The sequence below is a fragment of the Gorilla gorilla genome, chromosome 21, assembly GCF_029281585.2.
Source record: "Gorilla gorilla gorilla isolate KB3781 chromosome 21, NHGRI_mGorGor1-v2.1_pri, whole genome shotgun sequence".
In the NCBI taxonomy this organism is placed as follows: Eukaryota; Metazoa; Chordata; class Mammalia; order Primates; family Hominidae; genus Gorilla; species Gorilla gorilla.
Window position 1 is genome coordinate 75499596 of NC_073245.2, and position 22420 is coordinate 75522015.

General features: G+C 49.1%; 1 protein-coding gene across 2 annotated transcripts; it reads right to left on the reverse strand.

The window, feature by feature from the left end:
• Nucleotides 1–1973: 1973 nt before the first annotated feature.
• Nucleotides 1974–22197, reverse strand: YTHDF1 (YTH N6-methyladenosine RNA binding protein F1). Of its 2 annotated transcripts, XM_004062509.5 has the most exons (5): nucleotides 21887–22197; nucleotides 21598–21622; nucleotides 19885–19964; nucleotides 7778–9298; nucleotides 1974–2227 (listed from the first exon to the last, which is right to left on the reverse strand). In XM_004062509.5, the coding sequence occupies exons 1-5, from the start codon at nucleotides 21911–21913 to the stop codon at nucleotides 2201–2203; spliced, it is 1680 nt and encodes a 559-aa protein (XP_004062557.1). In that variant the 5' UTR covers nucleotides 21914–22197; the 3' UTR covers nucleotides 1974–2200. The 2 variants fall into 2 exon arrangements, with proteins under 2 accessions (XP_004062557.1, XP_018872281.1); XM_019016736.4 differs by lacking the exons at nucleotides 21598–21622; nucleotides 21887–22197 and adding an exon at nucleotides 21469–21590.
• Between the last annotated feature and the right edge of the window lie 223 nt (nucleotides 22198–22420).

Genomic DNA, 22420 nt, shown 5'->3' on the forward strand with positions numbered 1-22420 from the left:
CTGCCTGGGAAAGATGCCATCCTCATCTGGCCCCCTTATCTATCAAGATGCAAACTAATAAAGAAAACCAGCAGGCGGGACACCCATTTAACCTGAAACCTCCTCTTCTGCTAAAAATGGACTGAATGTGTCTTCCGGTTAATAATAAACTTTGCTGGGCACTGGAATAAACACCAGCCTCCTCGACCATGGCTGCTCTCAAAAGCAGATGTGGTGTTCCCTGTCCCGAGAAGGCTCCAGAGTATTTGGATTAAGGACCTGGATATGCAGATCCTACTCCTGAGAATTAACATTTCCTCCCTACCCCTCAAATGTAAAACTGGAAAAATTAAGAACTCTGTATTTTGCATTGCATTCTCTTAAAAATTCTCTGTTAAAAAAATCTCTTCACAGACTGGGTGTGGTGGCTCGTGCGTGTAATCCTAGCACTTTGGGAGGCCAAGGCGGGTGGATTGCCTGAGCTCAGGATTTTCTGGGCTGAGGCTAATATCGTGTAACTTTATCACATATTTGTCAACTTCTGCAGATGTACACAATGTGCATTTCACTGCTTGTAAATTTTACCTCAAAAGGAAAACAAACTAAACAGGTATTAAACTCTTATCGCATAAATAATAAGAGGCATTGGAGGATGAATGGAGGGAGACGGTGAGGAGCCAAGTCCGGAAAGGAGGCAGCGGTGCCCAGGTGCTGCAAGCACCGCTGCATCTGCACATTCGTGTGCTGAGGGGTGGGTGATGGTGCCATGTAGTTTATAGTCTTAAGGAAATTAACAGCTCCCTCTTCCAAAGCGAGGGAACGAGAATCCCACACCCTGAGAAACACGGGGCTTTCTACGGTGACTCCCCGAATGGCTTTGCAGCTTAAAAAGCTCCAACACATAAACTCATCAAGTAGGGTGAAGAATGAGGTGACACCAAGTTTGCTAAATAGTATTGTTTATTAAGGCTTGTATTCTCCTAGAGGAAAAACCCAATGTCGTCCAGGACTCCATTCAGGCAGTAACAGTTCAGAGGAAGTGACACGCTCTAAATACAAGTCTAATGATACAGCTGAAACGTTAACTCAGAGGGTCTTTTGGAGCAAGTAGTTTTCAGAAAACGTCTGCTCTCTAGGACGGTAAGGATCCTCTACAAGGGCACGTGCAGATCCAGGCGCTGGAGCGTCAGGCATGGGCACCATTTTCATGCTTCAACTCAAACTCCAGGTGGTAGTGAGCTCAACGGTCCCTCATTCCACAAAACATGACAGCAAATTCATTTTCTAAGAAAGTTTTGTTTTGTTTTTACCCATTCAACAGGAAAAAAATTAGACACACACGGTGAAATTTACAACCAGCAGCATCATCCATCACACTGTCCGTACTACCAGATCCTACACTTAAAGCTCAGCATTATTGGTATAAAAACTTAAGACGGCATTAGGATTCTTAAGAAAAGGCGTAAAATTTAAAAAGATGTGCAAACAACAAAGAATGCCCAAACCTGAACCAGACCTAAAGCACCTTCCAGTTCCTCCACACATCATGCCCCAACACCATCCAGCCCAATTGGACACCAGGACAGTGAGGGACGGGTGGCTGTTCAGTGGGCAACAGATCTGGAAGGAAAGATTTTCAAAAAAAAAAAAAAAAAGTATATGCCAAATTTGAAAAATTAAAAGTTATCTGTCTAGTAGAAAAATCAAATGGGTAAATTAGCACTTTAGACCGATAACAGATAATAAAATGACAAATCAGAATGAACAAAAAATCATTAACCTTTTGATTTCAGTATTTTCAAGAGATTTTATCAGAATACTCGAAATGACAAAATGACTCATGGTTTCTTATGTTTGCTATAAAGCAATAAAGGGATGAGAAATATGAAGTCTCACAGAATATCAGATGACTGAATTTAAGAACACAATTTCTGCCAAAATAGATGCTTTGTTTTTAAGGATACTTATATTTCACATTAGATCAGTCTGATTGATAAGCTGACAAAAAAAATACTCCTTTATTAGTGACTTCTACAGGATTATAATACATAGAAAAAGTACAAATAAATGCAGATCCATCTGGGCAAAAATCAACGACAAGAAAGGCAAAGATGCAACACTCAACCCCCGCACGGGACGACACACTGGAGCTGACCAAGCACACGTGTTTTAAACTGTTTTCAAAGTCAAACGTTAGAACATGTAAGAAACTGGTTCGCCCTTATTGTTTGTTTCGATTCTGCCGTTCCTGTAAAAAGAAAAAACAAAAGTTGAACGCAGAGTAACCACACCAATGAATCCCTCCCAAAATTGAGATCCGAGGCTGCCCCTTAGCAGCACCTGCAAATCTGGAGGCGGGACCCTGAATGGTACCCAAGCCACACCAGCACACAACTCTGAGCTGCACTGGGGCCTGCTCTGTGGGGGACTGGCCACACTGGGCATGGCATTCTCCCCACCCCCTCTACCAGGAGAAAAGCATCAACCACAACGGTCACATGGGCCACCTGTCTGCTGGGAAGCCTCACTTCCCACAGCTGTCTTTCCCTCATGTGCCACTATCATTCCACATGGAAAGACACTTAGCAATGTGAAATTCTCTGCACTCAGAGGGAGGAGCTGGCAAGCACCAGGCTCTCAAGGAGGCCAGGGAGACAGAAGCTGTTCTTCTGTATTTTATCTCATTTAGACTTCTCAGTGGCGCAAAGGACACCAAAATCCTTCCAACTGGCTAACAAGGTGCTGTGTCATGTGGCTAATGAAGGGCAGGAGGACCCGTGTGGGCCTGTCCAGTTCAGGCCCTTCCCACTCCCCAGCTCACTCCCACGCCAAGGGGAAGAGCATGCCCCTCCCCACTCCCCCATGGCTAGACTGGCTCAAGGCAAAGCTCCTCTGACCAGGTTTGCTGCCCACTCCCATAAGAGAATCATCTTTTCCAGAGTGTATGTGACACACAAGCTTGAGACTTACACCCGAATCTTTTCCCAAACTGGCCTCCCTGAGTAGCAGGGTCTAGAAGCCCCTTCAGTCTCCTTACAAGGCAGCATCCAAAGATGAAAATGTGCGACCTAAGGAGCACACGCTGCACCACTCTGCTAGAGAGGTGTCCCTGGCCAAGTGTGGTGGCGCACCCTGTAATCCCAGCTATTCGGGAGGCTGAGGCGAGAGGATCGCTTGAGCCATGAGTTTTCGGCTGCAGTGAGCTATTATCTGCCCTGCACTCCAGCCTGGGCAACAGAGAGAGACCCTATCTCGAAATAAAAACAAAACAAAAAGATGCATCCCAGGCACATCCACCCTCATCTGGCCATCTATCAAGATGCAAACTAATAAAGAAAACCAGCGGGCAGGACACCCAAACATTTAACCTGAAACCTCCTCTTTTGCTAAAAATGGACTGAATGTGTCTTCCGGTTAATAATAAACTTTGCTGGGCATTGGAATAAACACCAGCCTCCTCAACTGTGGCTGCTCTCAAAAGCAGATGTGGTGTTCCCTGTCCCGAGAAGGCTCCAGAGTATTTGGATTAAGGACCTGGATAGGCAGGTCCTACTCTTAAGAATTAACATTTCCTCCCTACCCTCAAATGTAAAACTGGAAAAATTAAGAACTCTGTATTTTACATTCTCTTAAAAATTCTCCGTTAAAAAAAATCTCTTCCCAGGCTGGGTGTGGTGGCTCATGCCTGTAATCCTAGCACTTTGGGAGGCCAAGGCAGGCGGATTGCCTGAGCTCGGGAATTTGAGACCAGCTTGGTCAACATGGTAAAACCCCACCTCTACTAAAAATACAAAAAAAAAAAAAAAAATTTGGCAGGGTGTGGTGACCGGCGCCTGTAATCCCAGCTACTCTGAAGGCTGAGGCACAAGAATTACTTGAACCTAGGAGGCAGAGGTTGCAGTGAGCTGAGATTGTGCCACTTCACTCCAGCCTGGGGGTAGACAGCGAAACTCTCAATCAATCAATCTCTTAACAAAAGAGGTATTGCTGTTCCTAAAAAGCAAATACCAATCTCTTGAGTTCAAATAGCTGATGTTAAAGCCACTCACAGGGAAACTCCCCAGATCCCCATCTCCCTTCAGCCCTTATAAACAGCTACAAAGTTTATTATGTGCTCTTTAAAAAATACTATTCCTCATAAAATTTCTCAAAAAAAAAAAAAAAAGACAAAGAAGCACAGCTCGTTCTTTCAAGGAATGCTCAACAAGCATCCAGGAAATGCTTATGGCCTAAGATTCTCTATGCTCTTTATTAATTTCCAAAGTCAAAGAGCCACCCTGCTGAGCCAGCCTGGAGGTCGAAGTGGGGTCAGGTCAGGGGCACCTGCCACCAGGGCAAGGACAGTCAGTCTGAGGAACTAAGCAATGCTCACAGTGTGAGACGCTCACCACTTTCACTGTTTTAAGCTAAGAAGTGGCCGTTTCTAGGTTTTTTTAAAACCAAAAAATGTATCAACCCAGGACTTGGTCTGACTCTGCTGCCATAAAAGCTACTGCCATCCTAAGAAATCCGTATGTTTCTAAATTTATAGCTGGACAGCAATCTTGCAAAATGCTAACTCTATTTCACTTTCTCAACACTCAACTTGTTTATGACCTTTACAGCAATGGGGCCAAACTCTAAATGATAAAGAAAAGGTGGGTCTGTTCTTCGAAGTCCTGACAGAACCTTGAGAAAACTGCCCGGGGGCTCTACCAGCACAAGCGCACAACCGCACAACCCTCTCTTCAGCACACTACTTTGTTCTTAAAACTGCACTGACTCGGCCGGGCGCGGTGGCTCACACCTGTAATCCCAGCACTTTGGGAGGCCGAAGCGGGCGGATCACGAGGTCAGGAGATCGAGACCATCCTGGCTAACACGGTGAAACCCCAACTCTACTAAAAGCACAAAAAATTCACTGGGCGTGGTGGCGAGGGCCTGTAGTCCCAGCTGCCCGGGAGGCTGAGGCAGGAGAATGGTGTGAACCCAGGAGGCAGAGCTTGCAGTGAGCCGAGATCACACCACTGCACTCCAGACTGGGCAACAGTGCAAGATTCTGTCTTAAAAAAAATACAAAACAAAACTGCACGGACTCTTCATGGGAAACCCAGAGGGAGAAAGCATTAGACACCCAGAGTCTCAGCCTCAAGACACCTAAGACTCCAATCCTGGATGAGCCACTAGCCCAGCCCGTTAAGCACAAGGCCTAGAGCACCTTCGCAGGCAGGGAGAGCCAGCAGCCAAGTCCAGTCTGGGGACCTCCTCAAGGACCACTTCCATTTCTCTACACTGCCCAATAAACTTAAAAGATATTTGACACCGGGCACAGTGGCTCATGCCTATAATCCCAACACTTTGTGAAGCCAAGGTGGGAAGACTGTTTGAGCCCAGGAGTTCAAGACCAGCCTGGGCAACATAGCAAGACACTGACTCTACAAAAAAATACAAAAATTAGCCAGGCGTGGTGGTGCACGCCTGTAGCTACTCAGGAGGCTGAGGCAGGAAGACCACTTGAGCCCAGGAGGTCAAGGCTACAACAAGCTGTGATTAAGTCACTGCACTCCAGCCCAGTAGACAGAGAAACACCTGTCTCAAAAACAGAAACAAAAAGCTATTTGAGGCGGGGCACGGTGGCTCACACCTGTAATCCCAGCCCTTTGGGAGACTGAGGTGGGCGAATCACTTGAGGTCAAGAGATCGAGACCAGCCTGGCCAACATGGTGAAACCCTATCTCTACTAAAAATACAAAATTTAGCCGGGTGTGGTCGTGGGCGCCTATGATCCCAGCTACTTGGGAGGCTGAGGCAGGAGAATGGCCTGAACCTCAGAGGTTGAGGTTGCAGTGAGCCAAAATTGCACTACTGCACTCCAGCCTGGCTGACGGTGAGATTGGCTCAAAAAGAAAAAAAAAAGCTATTTGAAATTCCACCAAACATTAACAAATCAGATTCTCATTTGTCACTTTCAATAAAATGAATTAATGTTAACACTGACCCATATGGGCCCAGAGTTTTCCAGCTTGGCTAACAGTTTAGGGGAGGGTTACCAAGTTCCTTCCAATGATGCTCCACCGGCGGCTCTGTCGGACTCGCCTTGGAGCACCCAGTGGTTTGAGGAACACTTGGATCTTGCCTGCAGGTAGATGCCCACAGACCCTGCAGGCCGCTTACCAAGATGCTTAACCCATAACCCGACACAAAAAAGCAGTTATCTAGATCAAGTTTTTATAATGCAAGTTGTAGGACACTAGAGTTTTAAAAACACCAACCAGGTCAGGAGTCCACACACTTTATGAAAACCCAAGTATTACAGTATTTAAGAAGAAAAACTGCACACACACACACAGCCAGCTTCCAGTTTAGCCAGCTAAGGACCTAAAGCTTCATTAGCAATTATCCCTGCAAATTTAGCAATTCAGTATTCATTTTATACCTAAAAGTCTGTAATCCGAGCTATTGTCTGTAATCCCACCTACTTGGAAGGCTAAGGCAGGACAATCACTTGAACCCGGGAGGTGGAGGTTGCAGTGAGCCGAGATTGCACCACTGCACTCCAGCCTGGGCAACAGAGCAAAACTCCATCTCAAAACAAAAAAAAAAGAGCTAAAACACAGAATTTCAGTAACTAATTCAGAATTCAGTAACTGGAAATAAATGACATCCTCTTCTCTTCTCACAAAAGAGAGGGACTGATACTTTTCCAAAGTTCTACAAGCCCCAAGTTGTTCAGGACTTGCATAATGTAAGACTGCAGACAGTGCAGGCGGCTCTACTCTATACATCCCTATATATGCCATGTACACACCTTTCTGCCCAAAATACATTAGGACACTTAGTGCTCACAGGTGAATAATTCCTTTAACATAGAGAACTGAAAAAAACACTGAAAACCCATCTATTATCAACTGACATTTCAGGAAGGGATATTTTTTAAAAAGCAGGAGAGAATCTCAGGATGAACTCTCTCGAATAAAGGAAGCATTATGAAGTATGTCAGCATCATCATTTTCCCATTGCTGGTGCCAGTTTACGGGCATCTGAGCCCTTCTGAAGAGCAAACACACTCAATCCCGTCGGACATCACATGACAGCACAGACTCAGGAGTTTGGCTACAAGTATCCCAGGAAATCAGGACTGTCTCAAAAAGGCCCAGTCAATGAATTTTTGATATAGGATCCATATTTGTCATTATAAAATGTCTGGATTCCAAACCTACCCCACCACCACCATTTTCTTTACGACCTAGATGGAGTGAGTTTGTTTCCAAAAACTGCAGTATACTGAGTTTTTAAAAGAAAAATAAAGCAACGACCTCCAGATCAAAGATCAGAGATTCCCAACTACTGAGGGACAGTGCCCTGGGAAGCAAGGGCCCTTGGCCAGGTGGGGTCTCGATGCCCTACGTGCCCACCGCAGTGCCGCGTGAATATCACCTAAGTGTTCCTCATGGACGGAGGCTGGGAAGCACTGTTCCAGAAAGTATCACAATTCAAAAAGGAGAGGAGAAAGTTACCCTCAAATTCTTTGTAACAGAATGTGTACACTGTGGTCCCAATTATTCAATTATAATTGGAAAGTGATCAAAGTCGTTTGGTGACATCTACTCAAATACTATCACTGGTTACTAGCAGTACTCTCCGCAGGGAAAGCCCACGAGGCTGCCAGGACCTGGGCCCGCCCACCTGCGGCCAACTGGGAGCTGCCTGTCATGAGACTCAGCTCAGCAGACCTGCCGCATCTGCTCACCACCGGGCCACCTGGTCTAAGTACCAAGGACACATCTGCACGGCAGTTGCCTGCAACACCCAGCCTCACCTTGCGCACCACCTCCTCCTCCTCCTGGCGCTTCTCGTAGTGAGCGAAGTCGTCGAAGATGGAGGTTGTGTGCTTGTAGGAACTGATAATTTTCAGCACTTGCTTGGCTTTTTCTAAGGGCACCTCCTGGGTGTCCCGGGAGTTTGTGACCGGTTTGTTGTCGTTATTCTCCAGCCTGATGTGCCGGAGCTGGTTATTGGGTACATCCTTAACAAAAATCCACTGGACATCAAACTTCCCCTTCCACTTGTCCTGAGACCAGACCCCGGCACTGGTGCCGTAGTCCACGGGGGACTTCATCTCGGCCACCCCACAAAAATGCCCACTCCCATTGACGCTGAAGAGCAGGTAGACGGGCCCCTTGCTGCTCATGCAGCGGAAGGCGCTGTCCAGGCGTTTGTTGCCGTGCTCTGTGCTACACCAGATGGAGTACTTAATGGAGCGGTGGATGTCGTCCTCAGAATAGCTCTTGATGATGAACACACGCCCGCTTTTCAGATTCCACTCAAACTCTTTCGGGTTGTAGCTGTGAGCAGCCTTCAGTTTTTCAAGGACGGGGTGGGATTCGACGCTGGGGGCAGAATTAGGCTGGACGTTTCCAGGAGAGTTGCTATCGCTGCCAGCCCCTCCGCTCTGCCCAAACGCCGCATTTCTGTTGCGTGGGGCAACCCAGCGGGTCTGGGGTGGCTGCTGAGGGCTCTGATACTGCGGTTGAGCCAAAGCTGGGGGCTGTGCTGGGAGAGGCTGAGCCACCTGCTGGGGCTGTGGGGCAGCCTGTGGAGAGGGTGCCTGCTGGGGGACTGGGGCCTTCGGCACAGGCCCCTTGTTATCCCAGGTGCCAATGTCCATGTTATGCTTTATGGGTGGAGGGGGCAGCGCACCCCCCATGACAGGCCCGCTCTTTGTTTTCATTTTAGGCTGTGGTTTTGCAGGCTTGCTGGCAATGGCAGCCCACGAGGTCGGCTTTGAAACCGGCATGTTCACATTTGTCCCACCGTTGCCAGAAAGGACACCAGTCAGTGCCACGCTGCTGACGACGGAGCCCACCGTCTTGACAGCGGAGGAGCTGACGTCCCCAATCTTCAGGCCAACCATGCCCTGCTCCAGGCTGTTCATCCCGGGGGCCTTGCTGAGGGTGTCGCTGTGAAAGCCTGGCTGCCCATCAACCACCGTGCCACCCAGGGAGCTCGGGGGGTAGGTGTAGCTGCTCCCATACGCGGAGCTCTGGGTCTGCTGACCTTGAGACCCACTTGTCCCCCATGCTGAGAACGCAGGGTTTTCAGGGAAAAAATTAAACCTGTGCTGATAGATGTTGTTCCCCAGGCCCCCAGGCTGCCCAAAAACAGCATCGTGCATAAAATGATGGTCTCCGTTACTGAGCTGTCCGTAGGTGGTGAGGTATGGAATCGGAGGGTCCCCTGCAGTAGACCACGGAGCCTCATTGAGGGAGTAAGGAAATCCAATGGACGGCGGGTAATAGCTGGACAGGTAGGGGTCGCTCATTGAGGGGTAACTGTTACTCTGCAAAAGCAAACGTGACAAGTTACACCACTTCTACAACACGAGATGCTGAGAATGCCAACCGCCTCTTGCTGAAGCACAGGTGGAGCAAAAACAAAACCTGCACAGCATGGGGCTACTCCTTCCAGAAAGAAAGCTGTAGTCGCCAATGTGAGAACCAAATCAAGACAGAGAAATTAATAATGAACACAAACCAGGGTGCCGTCTCAAAATACGAAGCATCATTTGCAAGGCTCTGAATTCAGGCTAAATGACTAAGCTATGCCTCTCTAGAACTGGCAAGGTAGCAGCCCCCTCTACTCTTACCTACAAAGGAATCCAGAGTTAGAGGAGTAAACCCCTGCCTGCTGACAACGCTTATGACAGACACGGATGGCATCATGGGAACTGAAACAGCTTTGTAAGGCAGAGATATTTCCATTGGCAAACCAGGATGTGCAGGGCCGTGAGGCAGTTTGCTCCAGAGAACAGACCTCAAGCTCGCTGATTACTCAGCAGGCCCTGGGCGCCCACTTCTGGGCCTTGACATTCCTCCTGGGACACTCTCCCATACCTGGACCAAAGCTCTCCCAGAATCCTTCAAGGGTGCTTCAGAGGCTCCTTCCACACACCCTTCTAGCAGATGGCCCCTGCCTCTAAGTCCAAGGGGGTTCACATTCCCATGATTTCCTGGGCACAGCGTTGGGCTCTTGCAGTAGGCCCCTGCACAGAGGGCCCTGGCTGGCTCCAGCTCCTCAGCCAAGAGAAAGCATCCGAAGTGTGGACTCTGCGCTCCGGGTGCAGAGCAGCCCTCACTCTGGATGCCAACTCACCTGGGCTTCCTTATGAAAACATGTCTGTGTAGTGACTGGAACCTCAGAGAGTGGTTTTAAAGTGACGGAACCATGAGGCAAAAAGGTCTGCTAGAGAAGGTGAGTGCCTTGAGTGCCCCATCGTAGGGGTCTCTGAAGAGCTGCCCAGGGCACAAATTTAGACTGAGGGTCAGCAGTCCTGGGACGGCATCTCCTTGGAGAGACTCAACCAAGGGTCTGGTCATGATTGGGTCCCTCCAACACTGCCTTAAAATGGCTTTCGTGTGAGGTGTGTCTGTATGTGTGTGCGCACACACACCTGCACACAGGCCGGTGAGAAGGGGTCCAGTGTGAGGTAAGAAGGCTCCCGCCTAGACGCATCGTCTAAGAGTGCCAAGATGCTATCTGCCAAGATGCTATCACAGAAAACAGAGCCGGAAGTAAAACACGGGGCTCTCCAGTCTGTGATGCCTGTTTTTGGATTTTTAGTTTTCCCGCTCCCCTCCCCCCAGTCCCCCAAGTAACCAGAAGGTTCTACATAAAGAGAATATGCTCCAGACCTCATCTCACAACCTCATCCCTGCCACGTTGACCTTTCATGTTGGCATCAAAGGCTACACTATGAAGGATAACAGCACCCAGTGGGGGACACCAGGTGGGAAGGTAGCTGAGGCAATGAGGGAGACTGTGGGATCCCAGACAATGAAACAGGCCTGCTTCACCGGAGGGGTGACCACAAGCAGCTCTCCCTGGGGGCAGTGCCCCAACACCAGCCAACACTGGTGGACTAATGAACCAATGACCCGGCCACCACTTCCTGCCTCCTGCTCCCATCCTAGAACACTGAGGGCTTCAGAAATCCAATTTATTTTCTAATTTTCTTCCTGTTGACTTCTCCACTTGTGAGCAGACAATTCCAGAACCCCCCCACCACTTTTTTTTTGAGACGAAGTCTCACTTTCTCGCCCAGGCTGCAGTGCAGTGGCACGATCTCAGCTCACTGCAACCTCCGCCTCCCAGGTTCAAGCGATTCTCATGCCTCAGCCTCCCAAGTAGCTGGAATTACAGAAGCACAACACCACACCCGGTTAATTTTTGTATTTTTAGTAGAGACAGGATTTCATCATCTTTGCCAGGCTGGTCTCGAACTCCCAACCTCAGGTGATCCACCCGCCTAGGCCTCCCAAAGTGCTAGAATTACAGGCATGAGCCACAGCGCCTGGCCCCAGAATCCTCTTTTAAAATGCACTAACTGCTGTTTCCCCGTAATATAAATTTGAGATTCTGGGGGTATAAGAAGACAAGTGGGATGCTATCAGTGCTCCACAAACATGAGATTAATCTGAGCTTATTCTCCCTCAAAACAATTTCCATGATGCTGGCTCCTTTGCTGCAGCCTTTCCCTCGGGTGCTGCCCTGGCCAACAGGCCCAGACGGGGGGGTGAGCGAATCAGGGGGGTGGTCTGTGCACAGGACTTGCTCCTCGAGTCACTGGCCGCAGGTGCCTTCAAGGACGGCAGGCAAGGGGACAGTCCCCCCCACAGGGAAGCCAGCCCTCCTCCTCCCATTAGCTGGACACGTGCTCCTCAGCAGCGCTGCAATCACAACACATCTTCCTTCCCACGCAAAAAGAGCAGATGGGAAAAAAAGACCTCGATGGCTGTGTGGTATTCTAATCCGCTTGGCCACACCACCAACCAGAGGAGTCAGGCCACAGAACCAGATGCCCAGGGACACTTCTGACTTACACTTAAAGCCTTAACTAAGACACGACATCACTTACCACATGAAAAAATGCACATTACGTGAAGCATGTAACATCCCTGAAAACCCGTTTTAAGTATTAAAAGGACACACCTAGCACACGGGCCGCACAGACAGAGAGCCCTCAAATGACCCATCCAGCTTCCCTCTACCCAAGGTGCAGGGCCTGCAGTTCCAGCCAGTACTCTGCAAATCCTTCAGCTCCAGATCACCACCATTCACACCCTGAGCCACAGAAGACGGTGACGCTAATCAGCTCTGCTGGCAGCCCTAACCCCTCCTGACACTTCTGTGCTCACCGGGTTCCACGGCCACACAGGCAGACTGGATATAGTGACCTGGGGTCCTGTTGGCCGGATTTCCATTTTTACCTCAATCTTACTGACAGCCCATTTCCTATTACATCTGCCATCTTTCCTCCAAAACTCTGAAGGTAAAGAAGCAGGTTAATTTGTAAAGCTATGTGAAGTCAGTCATTCTGTACATAAGAAAACCTGGAGATGCTGTCCTCTGCCTTCTTTATGAGCCACATGTCAGGCTGCTGCCCCACACTCCTTCCCTGGTGAGGGAAGCTGTCCCATTCACAGTTCTGGTCACAGTGCGTGGGAGACAACTGGAAACGCACAGTTCGGGCTGCCTGGAAAACACATGCAGCCTCCTTTCAGGGCCTTTGATCTCCCTTTGTGTCCCGCACAGCCAGGCACAGGTTCAGCGCTCCCTCGCTGCCAAGTGCTGGAGGCGAGCTGTGCTGCTCCCTCAACATTCCTTAGCGCCACGGCTCCATGGGCACTGAGTTATGAGTGTGAAAGTTTACTTCTCAGGGATACAGCTGCATTAACCCCGGGCACGGTGACTCATGCCTGTAATCCCAGCACTTTGGGAGGCTGAGCTGGACGGATCACGAGGTCAGGAGATCAAGACCATCCTGGCTAACATGGTAAAACCCCCCTCTACTAAAAACACAAAAAATTAGCCGGGCGTGGTGGTGGGCGCCTGTAGTCCCAGCTACTCAGGAGGCTGAGGCAGGAGAATGGTGTGAACCCGGGAGGCGGAGCTTGCAGTGAGCCAAGATCGCGCCACTGCACTCCAGGCTGGGGGACAGAGCGAGACTCTGTCCCCCCAACCCCCCTCCAAAAAAAAGAACAAATTCAAAGCTTGTTGTTAACACATTACTGCCTCTGAGCAAGCATATTTTGGTCCTCGTAAATGAGTGGCATAAACAGATCTTTTAAGGACAATACAAGCAAAACCATGATCCTGCTACTCTGCAGCCGCCTCCACAGAAGACTGCTGAACACTTCCACATGCTAGGCGCCTCACTGCAGCCCCTGCGGAGAACTGACGACCTCATCGAAGAAAGGCTAACACATTTTTGGCCGGGCACAGTGGCTCTGGCCTGTAATCCCAGCACTTTGGGAGGCCGAGGCAGGTGGATCATCTGACGTCAGGAGTTTGAGAGTAGTCTTGCCAACACAGTGAAACCCCGTCTCTACTAAAAATACAAAAAATTAGCCGGGCGTGGTGGCGCGTGCCTGTAATTGCAGCCACTTGGGACACCAAGACAGGAGAATCGCTTGAACCTGAGAGGCGGAGGTTGCAGTGAGTCGAGGTTGTACCACTGCACTCCAGTCTGGACAACAAGAGCAAAACTCCGTCTCAAAAAAAAAAAAAAAAGAGAAAAGAAAAAAGAAAAAGAAAGATTAACACATTTTACAGGCAAAATCAGAGTCCCCTGACAAAGGAAAATACAACTTCAGATTCTTAAGCCTCCTCCTGTGACTAACTTAAAAATGATAAAGAAACTTTACATAATCAGGGAACATATTATCTCTAGGTTATTTGAAAATCCAAACAGTAAAACACAAAAAAGCCCTAACTCTACATTAGAATTAGGCCGGGCGCAGTGGCTCATGCCTGTAATCCCAGCACTTTGGGAGGCCGAGGCAGGTGGATCACAACGTCAGGAGTTTGAGACCAGTCTGATCAATATGGTTAAACCCCGTCTCTACTAAACCAGGTATGGTGGCAGGCACCTGTAGTCCCAGCTACTCCGGAGCCTGAGGCAGGAGAATCGCTTGAACCTGGGAAGTGAAGGTTGCCATGAGCCAAGATCTCGCCACTGCACTCCAGCCTGGGCGACAGAGTGAGACTCCGTCTCAAAAAAAAAAACAAAAACAAACAAAAAAGAACTAAGAGCAGTTTTACATATTTACTCACATTTAACCACATTAAAAAAAAGAAACTTCCATCCAAATGACCAGAACCATTTAAGTTGAAGTTAAATGGTTAAGTTTACTTCCTATATCCATTTTTCTGAGATGGAGTTGGAATGACCAAGAGGAGAGACTAGAGGGAGAAGCAGAAAGGATCCCTTCAGAAGCCCAAGAGGAACAGAGAGAAGCATTTGCTTAATAAAAACAAACAAACAAAACAAAATAATTATGTAAAATGGAAAAGTATTAAGGGTACTGCTGAAAAGTGAGGGAGTGACATGGCTCCTGGGAAGCAGCTCTGACCCAGGACTGGGAACAGGCCTACCAGGATGACCTGTGGTTCTTCAGGAGAAGCCTTAGGGAGCACAGAGAAAATGTTAGAGGAAAATAACCGAAAAACCCTTATTTACTTACTTGGCTGCTCACTTTTCAGATCTGTTTTCAGGACTGGTCCCTCTGAGGCTGCAATTTCAGCCCCTCAGCTGGTGGCATCAATATGCAGAGACAGCAGTTTCTGACAGAATTTCTGCATTTGTTTCAGCAATTTGCCAGTAAGAAGCATGTTAAGATCCCACTATGTCCTTCCAGCTGCGTTTCTGGGAAGCCGTTGTGATGGCAAATGCCTACTTAGCAGGCACTGCCGCTGGGTATTTTAAGGAAGCCCATATTTTTAGATGCAGCCACAAGAAACTGACACTCCCCTGCTGGCCCTCAGGTCACCCTGGGCCCACCAGAGCTGCCCAGGCACAGCAAGAAGCCCTGTGCCAAGCATCTCCAGGCTGTTCTCAAAGAAGTCCTAAATGCTCTGATGAGGCATTGTGTTCAGTGAAAAAAACCACCCAAAACCTGATGAGCAATTTCGTCACTGTGTGATCAGTGTACTTACACAAACAGAGACGTGTGAGCATGGAGGCAGTATCCTTACCACACACTGAGGCCGTATCCTGTACAGTGTGTAACTGTACTGAATAATGGAAGTAACTGTACATCAGTGATAAGTATCTGTGTGTCTAAACATTATCTGAACACAGAAAATGTACAGTAAAAATACGGTATAAGAAATCAAGAACGGGACACCTGTACAGAGCACTTACGGTGAATGGAGCAGGTAGGCCTGAGTTGCACTGGGTGAGTCAGGGAGAGAATGTGAAGGCCTGGGCCCTCACTGGACACCACTGTCACCTTTAGAAACACCGTCCACTTAACACTACACTCAATTTTTAAATTTTCCTTTCTTCAATAATAAACCCTAGCCTACTATAGCTTTTTTACTTTACAAACTACTTTTTTAAAAGCTTTAAAGTTTTTGACTCTTTTGTAAACACAAATATATCATATAGCTGTACAAAAATATTTTTTTGTTATATCCTTATTCCATAAGCTTTTTTCTATTAAATTTTGTTTAACTTTTTGAACTTTTTTGTTATAAATGAAGACACGACCAGGCACAGTGGCTCATGCCTATAATCCCAGCCCTTTGGGAGGCCGAGGCAGGAGGACTGCTTCAGCCCAGGATTTCGAGAACAGCCCAGGCAACACAGTGAGACCTCATCTCTACAAAAAATCAAAAATAAGGCAGGAAGATCACTTGGGCCCAGGAGGTCAAGGCTGCAATGAGTCACTACTGCACTTCCGCCCAGGTGAGGGAGAGACCCTGCCTCAAAACAAAACAAAACAAAAAACCCAAAAACCCAAAAAGACACAAAAAACACACATATTAGCCTAGGTCTACACAGGGTCTGGATCTTCCACCTCCACATCTTGCCCCACTGGAAGGTATTCAGGGGCAACAACACACACGGAGCTGTCATCTCCTGTGACACCAATTGCCTTCTTCTGGATTCCTCCTGAAGAACCTGCCTGAGGCTGCTTTACAGTTGACTTTGTTTCTAGTAAGTAGGCAGAATACGCTCTTAAAAGTATTGTAAATACACAAAGTAGTAACAGTCGTTTATCATCAATTATTACGTACTGTACGGTACTGTACGTAACTGTAGGCGTATACTCTGGTATGACTGGGGCAGTAGGTTTGGTCACACCTACTGCAGCACCACAGACACGAGTAATACACTGCCCTCAACATGGTAGCTCCAACATCACCAGGTGACAGGAATTTTTCAGCACCATCATAATCTTATGGGACCACTATCATATTGTGGTCTGCTGCTGACCAAACTGCATCTGGCAGCACAGGTACAGGTGCCATCTCCCCCATGCCCAGATGGCCTTGGTAATTTCTGTCAGTGGGATCACAGCAAACACACTGGGTCTGTTGGTCAGGGAGTGTGCAGGAAGCCTGGGGGGCCAGCGGCATCTATTCCCAACTCAGGCATCATGCCGAGACAGTGTCTTCTAAACTCTGAGTAGGAACTGTTCTGGGTCATTTCAACAGTCTTTCCTTTCAGAAAACAACAGAGAACTGGGAAACCAGAAGTCCTTGAGCAGGAAAAGCCTCAAAAGAGAAAATCGGCCGGGCAACATGGCTCATGCTTGTAATCCCAGCACTGTGGGAGGCTGAGGCAGGGGGATCACCTGAGGTCGGGAGTTCGAGACCAGCCTGACCAACATGGAGAAACCCCGTCCCTACTAAAAATACCAAAAAAAATTGGCCAGGCGTGGTGCCGCGTGCCTGTAATCCCAGCTACTCGGGAGGCTGAGGCAGGAGAATCACTTGAGCCAGGGAGGTGGAGGCTGCAGTGAGCTGAGATCGCGCCACTGCATTCCATCCTGGGCAACAAGAGCGAAACTCCGTCTCAAAAAGCAAAAAAAGAGAGAAAATCACAACAATCAAGCCCAACCCAGAGCCCTTCACTCCCAGTTCCTCTGCTCCCCCAACTCCCATTCAAGTCACAGACTAGAAGACAGATACTGAGCGGCTACAGTCGCAAGCGCCTCAGGGGCAACTAGGACTGAAACTCTAGCAGCAGAAGCACAGCAAGGCGGGTGAGGCCTCTCTGAGGGAAGGGCCCCCACCACACGGCAACAACCCCTCACAGCCCATTACAAGTTAAACCAACCTAACAGGCAGGCATTCTCCTAAGACTTTCTAAACCATTCTAAGTATGACAGTTTCACACAAAACACAGGAACCACAGTAGCCTCCAACTGGCTACTACAAACCATATCTGGATTTTTCTCTTTTAAGTACCCAGGGTTAGGTTGGGCACCAGTGGCTCATGCCTATAATCCTAGCACTTTGGGAGGCTGATGCGTGTGGATTGCTTGAGCCCACGAGTTCAAGACCAGCCTGGGCAACACAGCAATATTTCATGTCTACTAAAAATTTAAAAATCAGCTGGGCGTGGTGGCAAATGCCTGTAGTCCCAGCTACTTGGGAGGTTGAGGTGGGAGAATCACCTGAGCCTGGGAAGTCGAGGCTGCAGTGAGCCGTGATCACACCATGCACTCCAGCCTGGGCAATGGAGTGAGACCCTGTCTCCAACAAAAAAGGACCCAGAGCTATTGATACGTCCACTATCTTAACTGTGGCCATGGCTCCAGAGGTATGTCTGTGTAAATCAAAAGTTATAAAACCATACTGTATACTCTACATATGGAGCTAAGACACCCACTGACATAAAAATAATCGATTTGTAAAGAAATCCTCCCAAACAACACAAAAGCTCCGACTTTATAAACATATTTTTGGCTGGGCACGGTGGCTCATACCTGTAATCCTAGCACTTTGGGAGGCCAAAGCAGGAAGCTCACTTGAGCCCAGAAGTTCAAGACCAGCCTGGGCAACACAGAGAGACCCTGTGTCTACAATCAGTCAATCAATCAATCAATCCTTGCAGTGGTGCATGCCTGTAGTCCCAGCTATTCAGGAGGCTGAGGCAGGAGGATTGCTTAAGCCCAGGAATTTGAGGCTACAGTGAGCTATAATCATGCCCCTGAACTCTAGCTTGGGTAACAGCAGAACCCTGTCTCCAAAATACACACACACACACACACACACTTTTAAGTGTACTGATGCAACCTCCCTCCCCCTTTATTGGCTAAAATTCAGTACATAATACCATTAAAGTACTAAAATAATAAGAACACACTAGAAAACAAGATATTCAAAAAATTAGTTAACTTCCTGCCATTACCTCTATCCAAAGGCCCATCACTAAAGTCAAGTCAGTTCTGCCCAGAGGAGGGGCAGATTCTCAGAAGGCAACCAAGAGACAAGAAACAAAAGCAGGGTCGGAGTGGGGGGCAGGGCTGCCGAGGCTCCACCTGTACAAGGTTTCTTGGTCTGTAAGCTGCTTCATTCGCCAAGTGCAGTAGGAGGGAGGGGGATGAAGGAACATTCTAAGAAGTTCTAAGACACCTCAGAAAAGGGCAGACTAGTTTTATTCCTTCACAGAGAAGAGGTGAAGCCTGGTTTTACTTTAAAGTAAACATGCCCAGTAGCTGAGGGCTACTTGGAGTGGCGGAGGAAGGAATGTGAATCACAGCACACGAAATGGAGCACTCAGAGCATCTGCTTTGTGCTGCCCCATGAGGCCTGCTCACCAAAGTGAGGAACTCACAGAGGTGCAGCCCCTCATCCAAGCCAACGGCCTGGAGGTAGGAAAGTGAGGCAGGGGAAGTCTGATTCCCGAGTTGGACTCTTAAACAGACATAAACAGACACCGCTTCTCTTGGGAGTTTTGCTGCAACAGCAGCACAGAGGAGAGAGAGCAGCTCCCAGGAGATTTTAACCAGGGCAATTGTATCCCCCAAAAAACATCCACCAAGACAGTTTTGCTTGCTACAACTGGGGATGGGGAGAAGGAGTTGCTAATGGCATCTAGTGGGTGGGAAGCCAGGGAGGCTGCTAAACATCCAACAATGCACAGGACAGCCCCCAAAACAGAATGTTCCCGTGCAAAATGTCCACAGTGCCAAGGCAGAGAAAGCCTGAATTACCTAAGAAAACAGGGCAGCTATGACTCACTGGGCCCTGCTGTATCAGGTACTGTCTCAGCGCTTTATGTGCACCATCTGATGTCATCCTCCCAACAATTCTACAAAGAGTTACTACTCTCTCTCTTCTACAGAAAAGGAAATTGAGGCAAGAAAAGGCAAGCCATGGACACAGGCCAGTCAGTGGTGGAGTTAAAATTGAAACCAGGCCAGGTGCGGTGCCTCACACCTATAATCCCAGCACTTTGGGAAGCCGAGGCGGGTGGATCACCTGAGGTCAGGAGTTTGAGACAAGCCTGGCCAACATGGTGAAACCCCGTCTCTACTAAAAATACAAAAATTAGCTAGACATGGTAGTGGGTGCCTGCAATTCCAGCTACTCCCGAGGCTGAGGCAGGAGAATTGCTTGAACCCGGGAGGCAGAGGCTGCAGTAGGCTGAGATCACGCCATTGCACTCCAGCCTGGGTGGCAAGAGTGAGACGCTGTCTCAAAAAAAAGGACCGAAACCCAGGCGGCCTCTAGCTCCACAGTCGCTCCACAGCTCAGCTCTTAGCTGCCTCCCCAGACCACAATTCCAATCATCCAGAGCTAAAAATAACCAGGAAGCTTCAGAAACACACACACACCTCCACTGCGTCAAAGGCAAGACACACCACTGACCCACAAACACTGGAGCCAACTAGACCTGTTTGCATCCCAGCCCCAGTGGGATGCTGCCTCCTCCACAGGGAAAATCATTTTCACCCCACTGATGCCCAAGGTTAACAGGAGTCACATCTTCATGAGCATTCTATCATTCCTAATACTTTATAGTCTGCTGCTTTGTTGTTTAGGATAATTTAAAAATCAGAAATGACAGTAAAGGTACAAAACAATTAAAACCAACTTAAAAACAAATATACGCTAACAAAATAAACTCACCTGATTTGACTGTCCAGTAAGGTAGGGCTCAAAGTCATTGTCATGAACTGTATCCTTCTGATGTAAAGAACCATTTTGTACTAGAACAAAAAGTTGCAAAATATTACCCTCAAATTTTAAAAGATTACTTTTAAGCTTGGAAGTCAAAGTTAGCAAAGTCTATTTCCATCTATTTCTAGCAAAAATTATGCTTTAATTTTAAAAGGAGTACAACCAGTATAGAACTGCTGTTTACACAACTAATTAGAAGGGGGACGGGAAACTTTCAATAATTTAGGATAAATTTTAAATAAAGGCTTAATCGTAATGTGGTGAGATTAACCAAATCAAGTGTTAACACATAATGCAAGGAACACATAACCAGGGTGAAAACTGACATGGTCTAAGAAAACTTATGTGTGTCAAATAGAAGTGGAGCCTCCAAAAGCCCAAATGCAGAATGTATGCCCAAACGTATGGAGAACGGAGGGAAGAAAACTTAGGAGGGAAGGGGCTGCAACTGAAGGACTGTTGGGAGCTATTATCTGACTCTCCACAGTGAACCCCAAATATCTGAGACAGGTCTCAGTTAATTTAGAAAATTTATTTTGCCAAGGTTAAGGACACACCCATGATACAACCTCAGGAGGTCTTGACAACATGTGCCCAAGGTGGTCGGAGGACAGCTTAGTTTTATACATTTTAGGGAGACATGAGAACCATCAATGTAAGATGTACATTGGTTTGGTCCGGAGAGGCGGGACAACTTGAAGCAGGGAGGGGGCTTCCAGATCATAGGTAGATAAGAGACAAACGGCTGCATTCTTTCGAGTTTCTGATTAGCCTTTCCAAAGGAAGCAATCAGATAAGCATTTATCTCAGTGAGCAGGAATGACTCTGAGTTCTGTCCTTTGTCCACCAGGAATTTCCTTGTGGGCAAACTGTGGGGGAGGTATGCAACTTTTTCTGTCTTAGAAGCTATCTTTTTCAGGAATAGAATGGGAGGCAGGTTTGCCCTCAGCAGTTCTCAGCGTAGCTTTCTCCCTTTGGCTCAGTGATTTGGGTGCCCCAAGACTGGTTTTCTTTTTACACCACTTACCTTCCCACTGTTATTATGCTCAGCCAGAAAAAGCAAGCAAAGGTAAATAAAGTGCTGGGCCTTTTCCAATCTTAAAACACGATGAACCGCATTTGGTTACACCTGAGCTGACACACAAGCTGGCTAAAAAAGTGTTCCAAGTAAACGTGAAGTGTCACTTAACAGTTTTCACATGAGTGCGCTCTGAGGGTTTATCCCAAGCCATAATGTCACAGGAGATGCTAACAGACTTGGAAAACGGGCTGAAACTACCGGGGATGTAGAGCTTAGCCTGCAGAACCTTGGACTGCCCCTCTCCTAGAGCAGCCCCTGCTGGGCGGAAAAAGGCAAGTCGCTCAACCCCTGCGGCCATGTCCACCCGGCTCTCCTACCTCCCCTTCCCCAAAGCAAATCCATGATCATGCGGTGGGGAGAGAAGGGCCCAAATTACTCTGAGCAATGATTTATTCACTTCTTGAGAAGCCCCTGTCTTCGACCTGTCAAATCTCCCAGAATCGTCGCACAACCTCAAGTTTTATCTCCCTGAAGCTGGCGGAAGAGAGAAAGTTTCCGGTTCCAGACGCAGCTTCCTGGACCGTTCCTTCCCCGTCCTCCTCCACTCCAGCCCGCGCCGGCCGTCCCGGGACTCCGCTCACCTTTATTATCTTGTCCTTTTGTTCTCTGCACCGCCGCAGGCCGGGACGTGGGGTACACACAACCCGGGGGAAGAGGGAAACACAAAGTTATTCACCAGAGAACTGGTCTCCAACGGGCCGCGAGCTCCGCCGGCCCCGAGGCGCGGTCACGTGCGACCCCGGCCCCGAGACCCCGGTCCCGCCTGGGCCCGGCCCCCGCGACCCCGGGCTCTGCGTTCCAGCCCCAGGACCCCAACCCAGACCCCGCGACTCGGCCCCGGCCGCGGCCCCTGTAACCCGGCCCCGCTACCTGGGTGTCCACGCTGGTGGCCGACATGCTTCATGAACAACTAGACGCGGGGCCGGGGCGCCCGCCGGCTCGGGCCTCCCCTAGAGGCCGGGCCTGTCACCCTAGCTCGCGCGGCCCCGGGCCCCGCCGCCAATTCCCCGGGCGCCGGCCGGGCGGCGGCGGCGGCTGCTGGGCGCGCGGGCCCCTGGCGAGGCGGCAGCGGCGGTGAGCCCCGGACGCGGACGCACTGAGGAGGCGTCGACTCCAATGGCGGCGGCGACAGCAGCGGCGACGGCGGCAGCAGGGGACGAGACTGCGCGGCGTCAGCGTGCACGCGGGGCAGGCCGGGAGCGCCGCGCCGGGCCGCCGCGCTTCGCGCCTGCGCGCTGCCGTCTTACGGGATGGATTTCGCTCTCAGGTCCCAGTCTCGTGCGGCGGGGCGGGGACCGCAGCCGGCTGGGCAGGGAAGCCCTGAGCCGGGGAAGTCACGTGGGGCGTGTCCGGAGGCGCCGCGGGGCCTGGCGGGAAGGGGCTGGCTGGCTGCGGCCAGGTGTG

Excerpts from the sequence above, each read along its gene's own strand:
- YTHDF1 (XM_004062509.5), bottom strand. The coding sequence starts at position 21,913 with ATGTCGGCCACCAGCGTGGACACCCAG. Across the intron at positions 21,623-21,886 it reads CCACCAGCGTGGACACCCAG|AGAACAAAAGGACAAGATAA; the intron begins GTAGCGGGGCCG and ends GCGGCGGTGCAG. Across the intron at positions 2,228-7,777 it reads AGGAGGAGGTGGTGCGCAAG|GAACGGCAGAATCGAAACAA; the intron begins GTGAGGCTGGGT and ends TTCTTTTTACAG.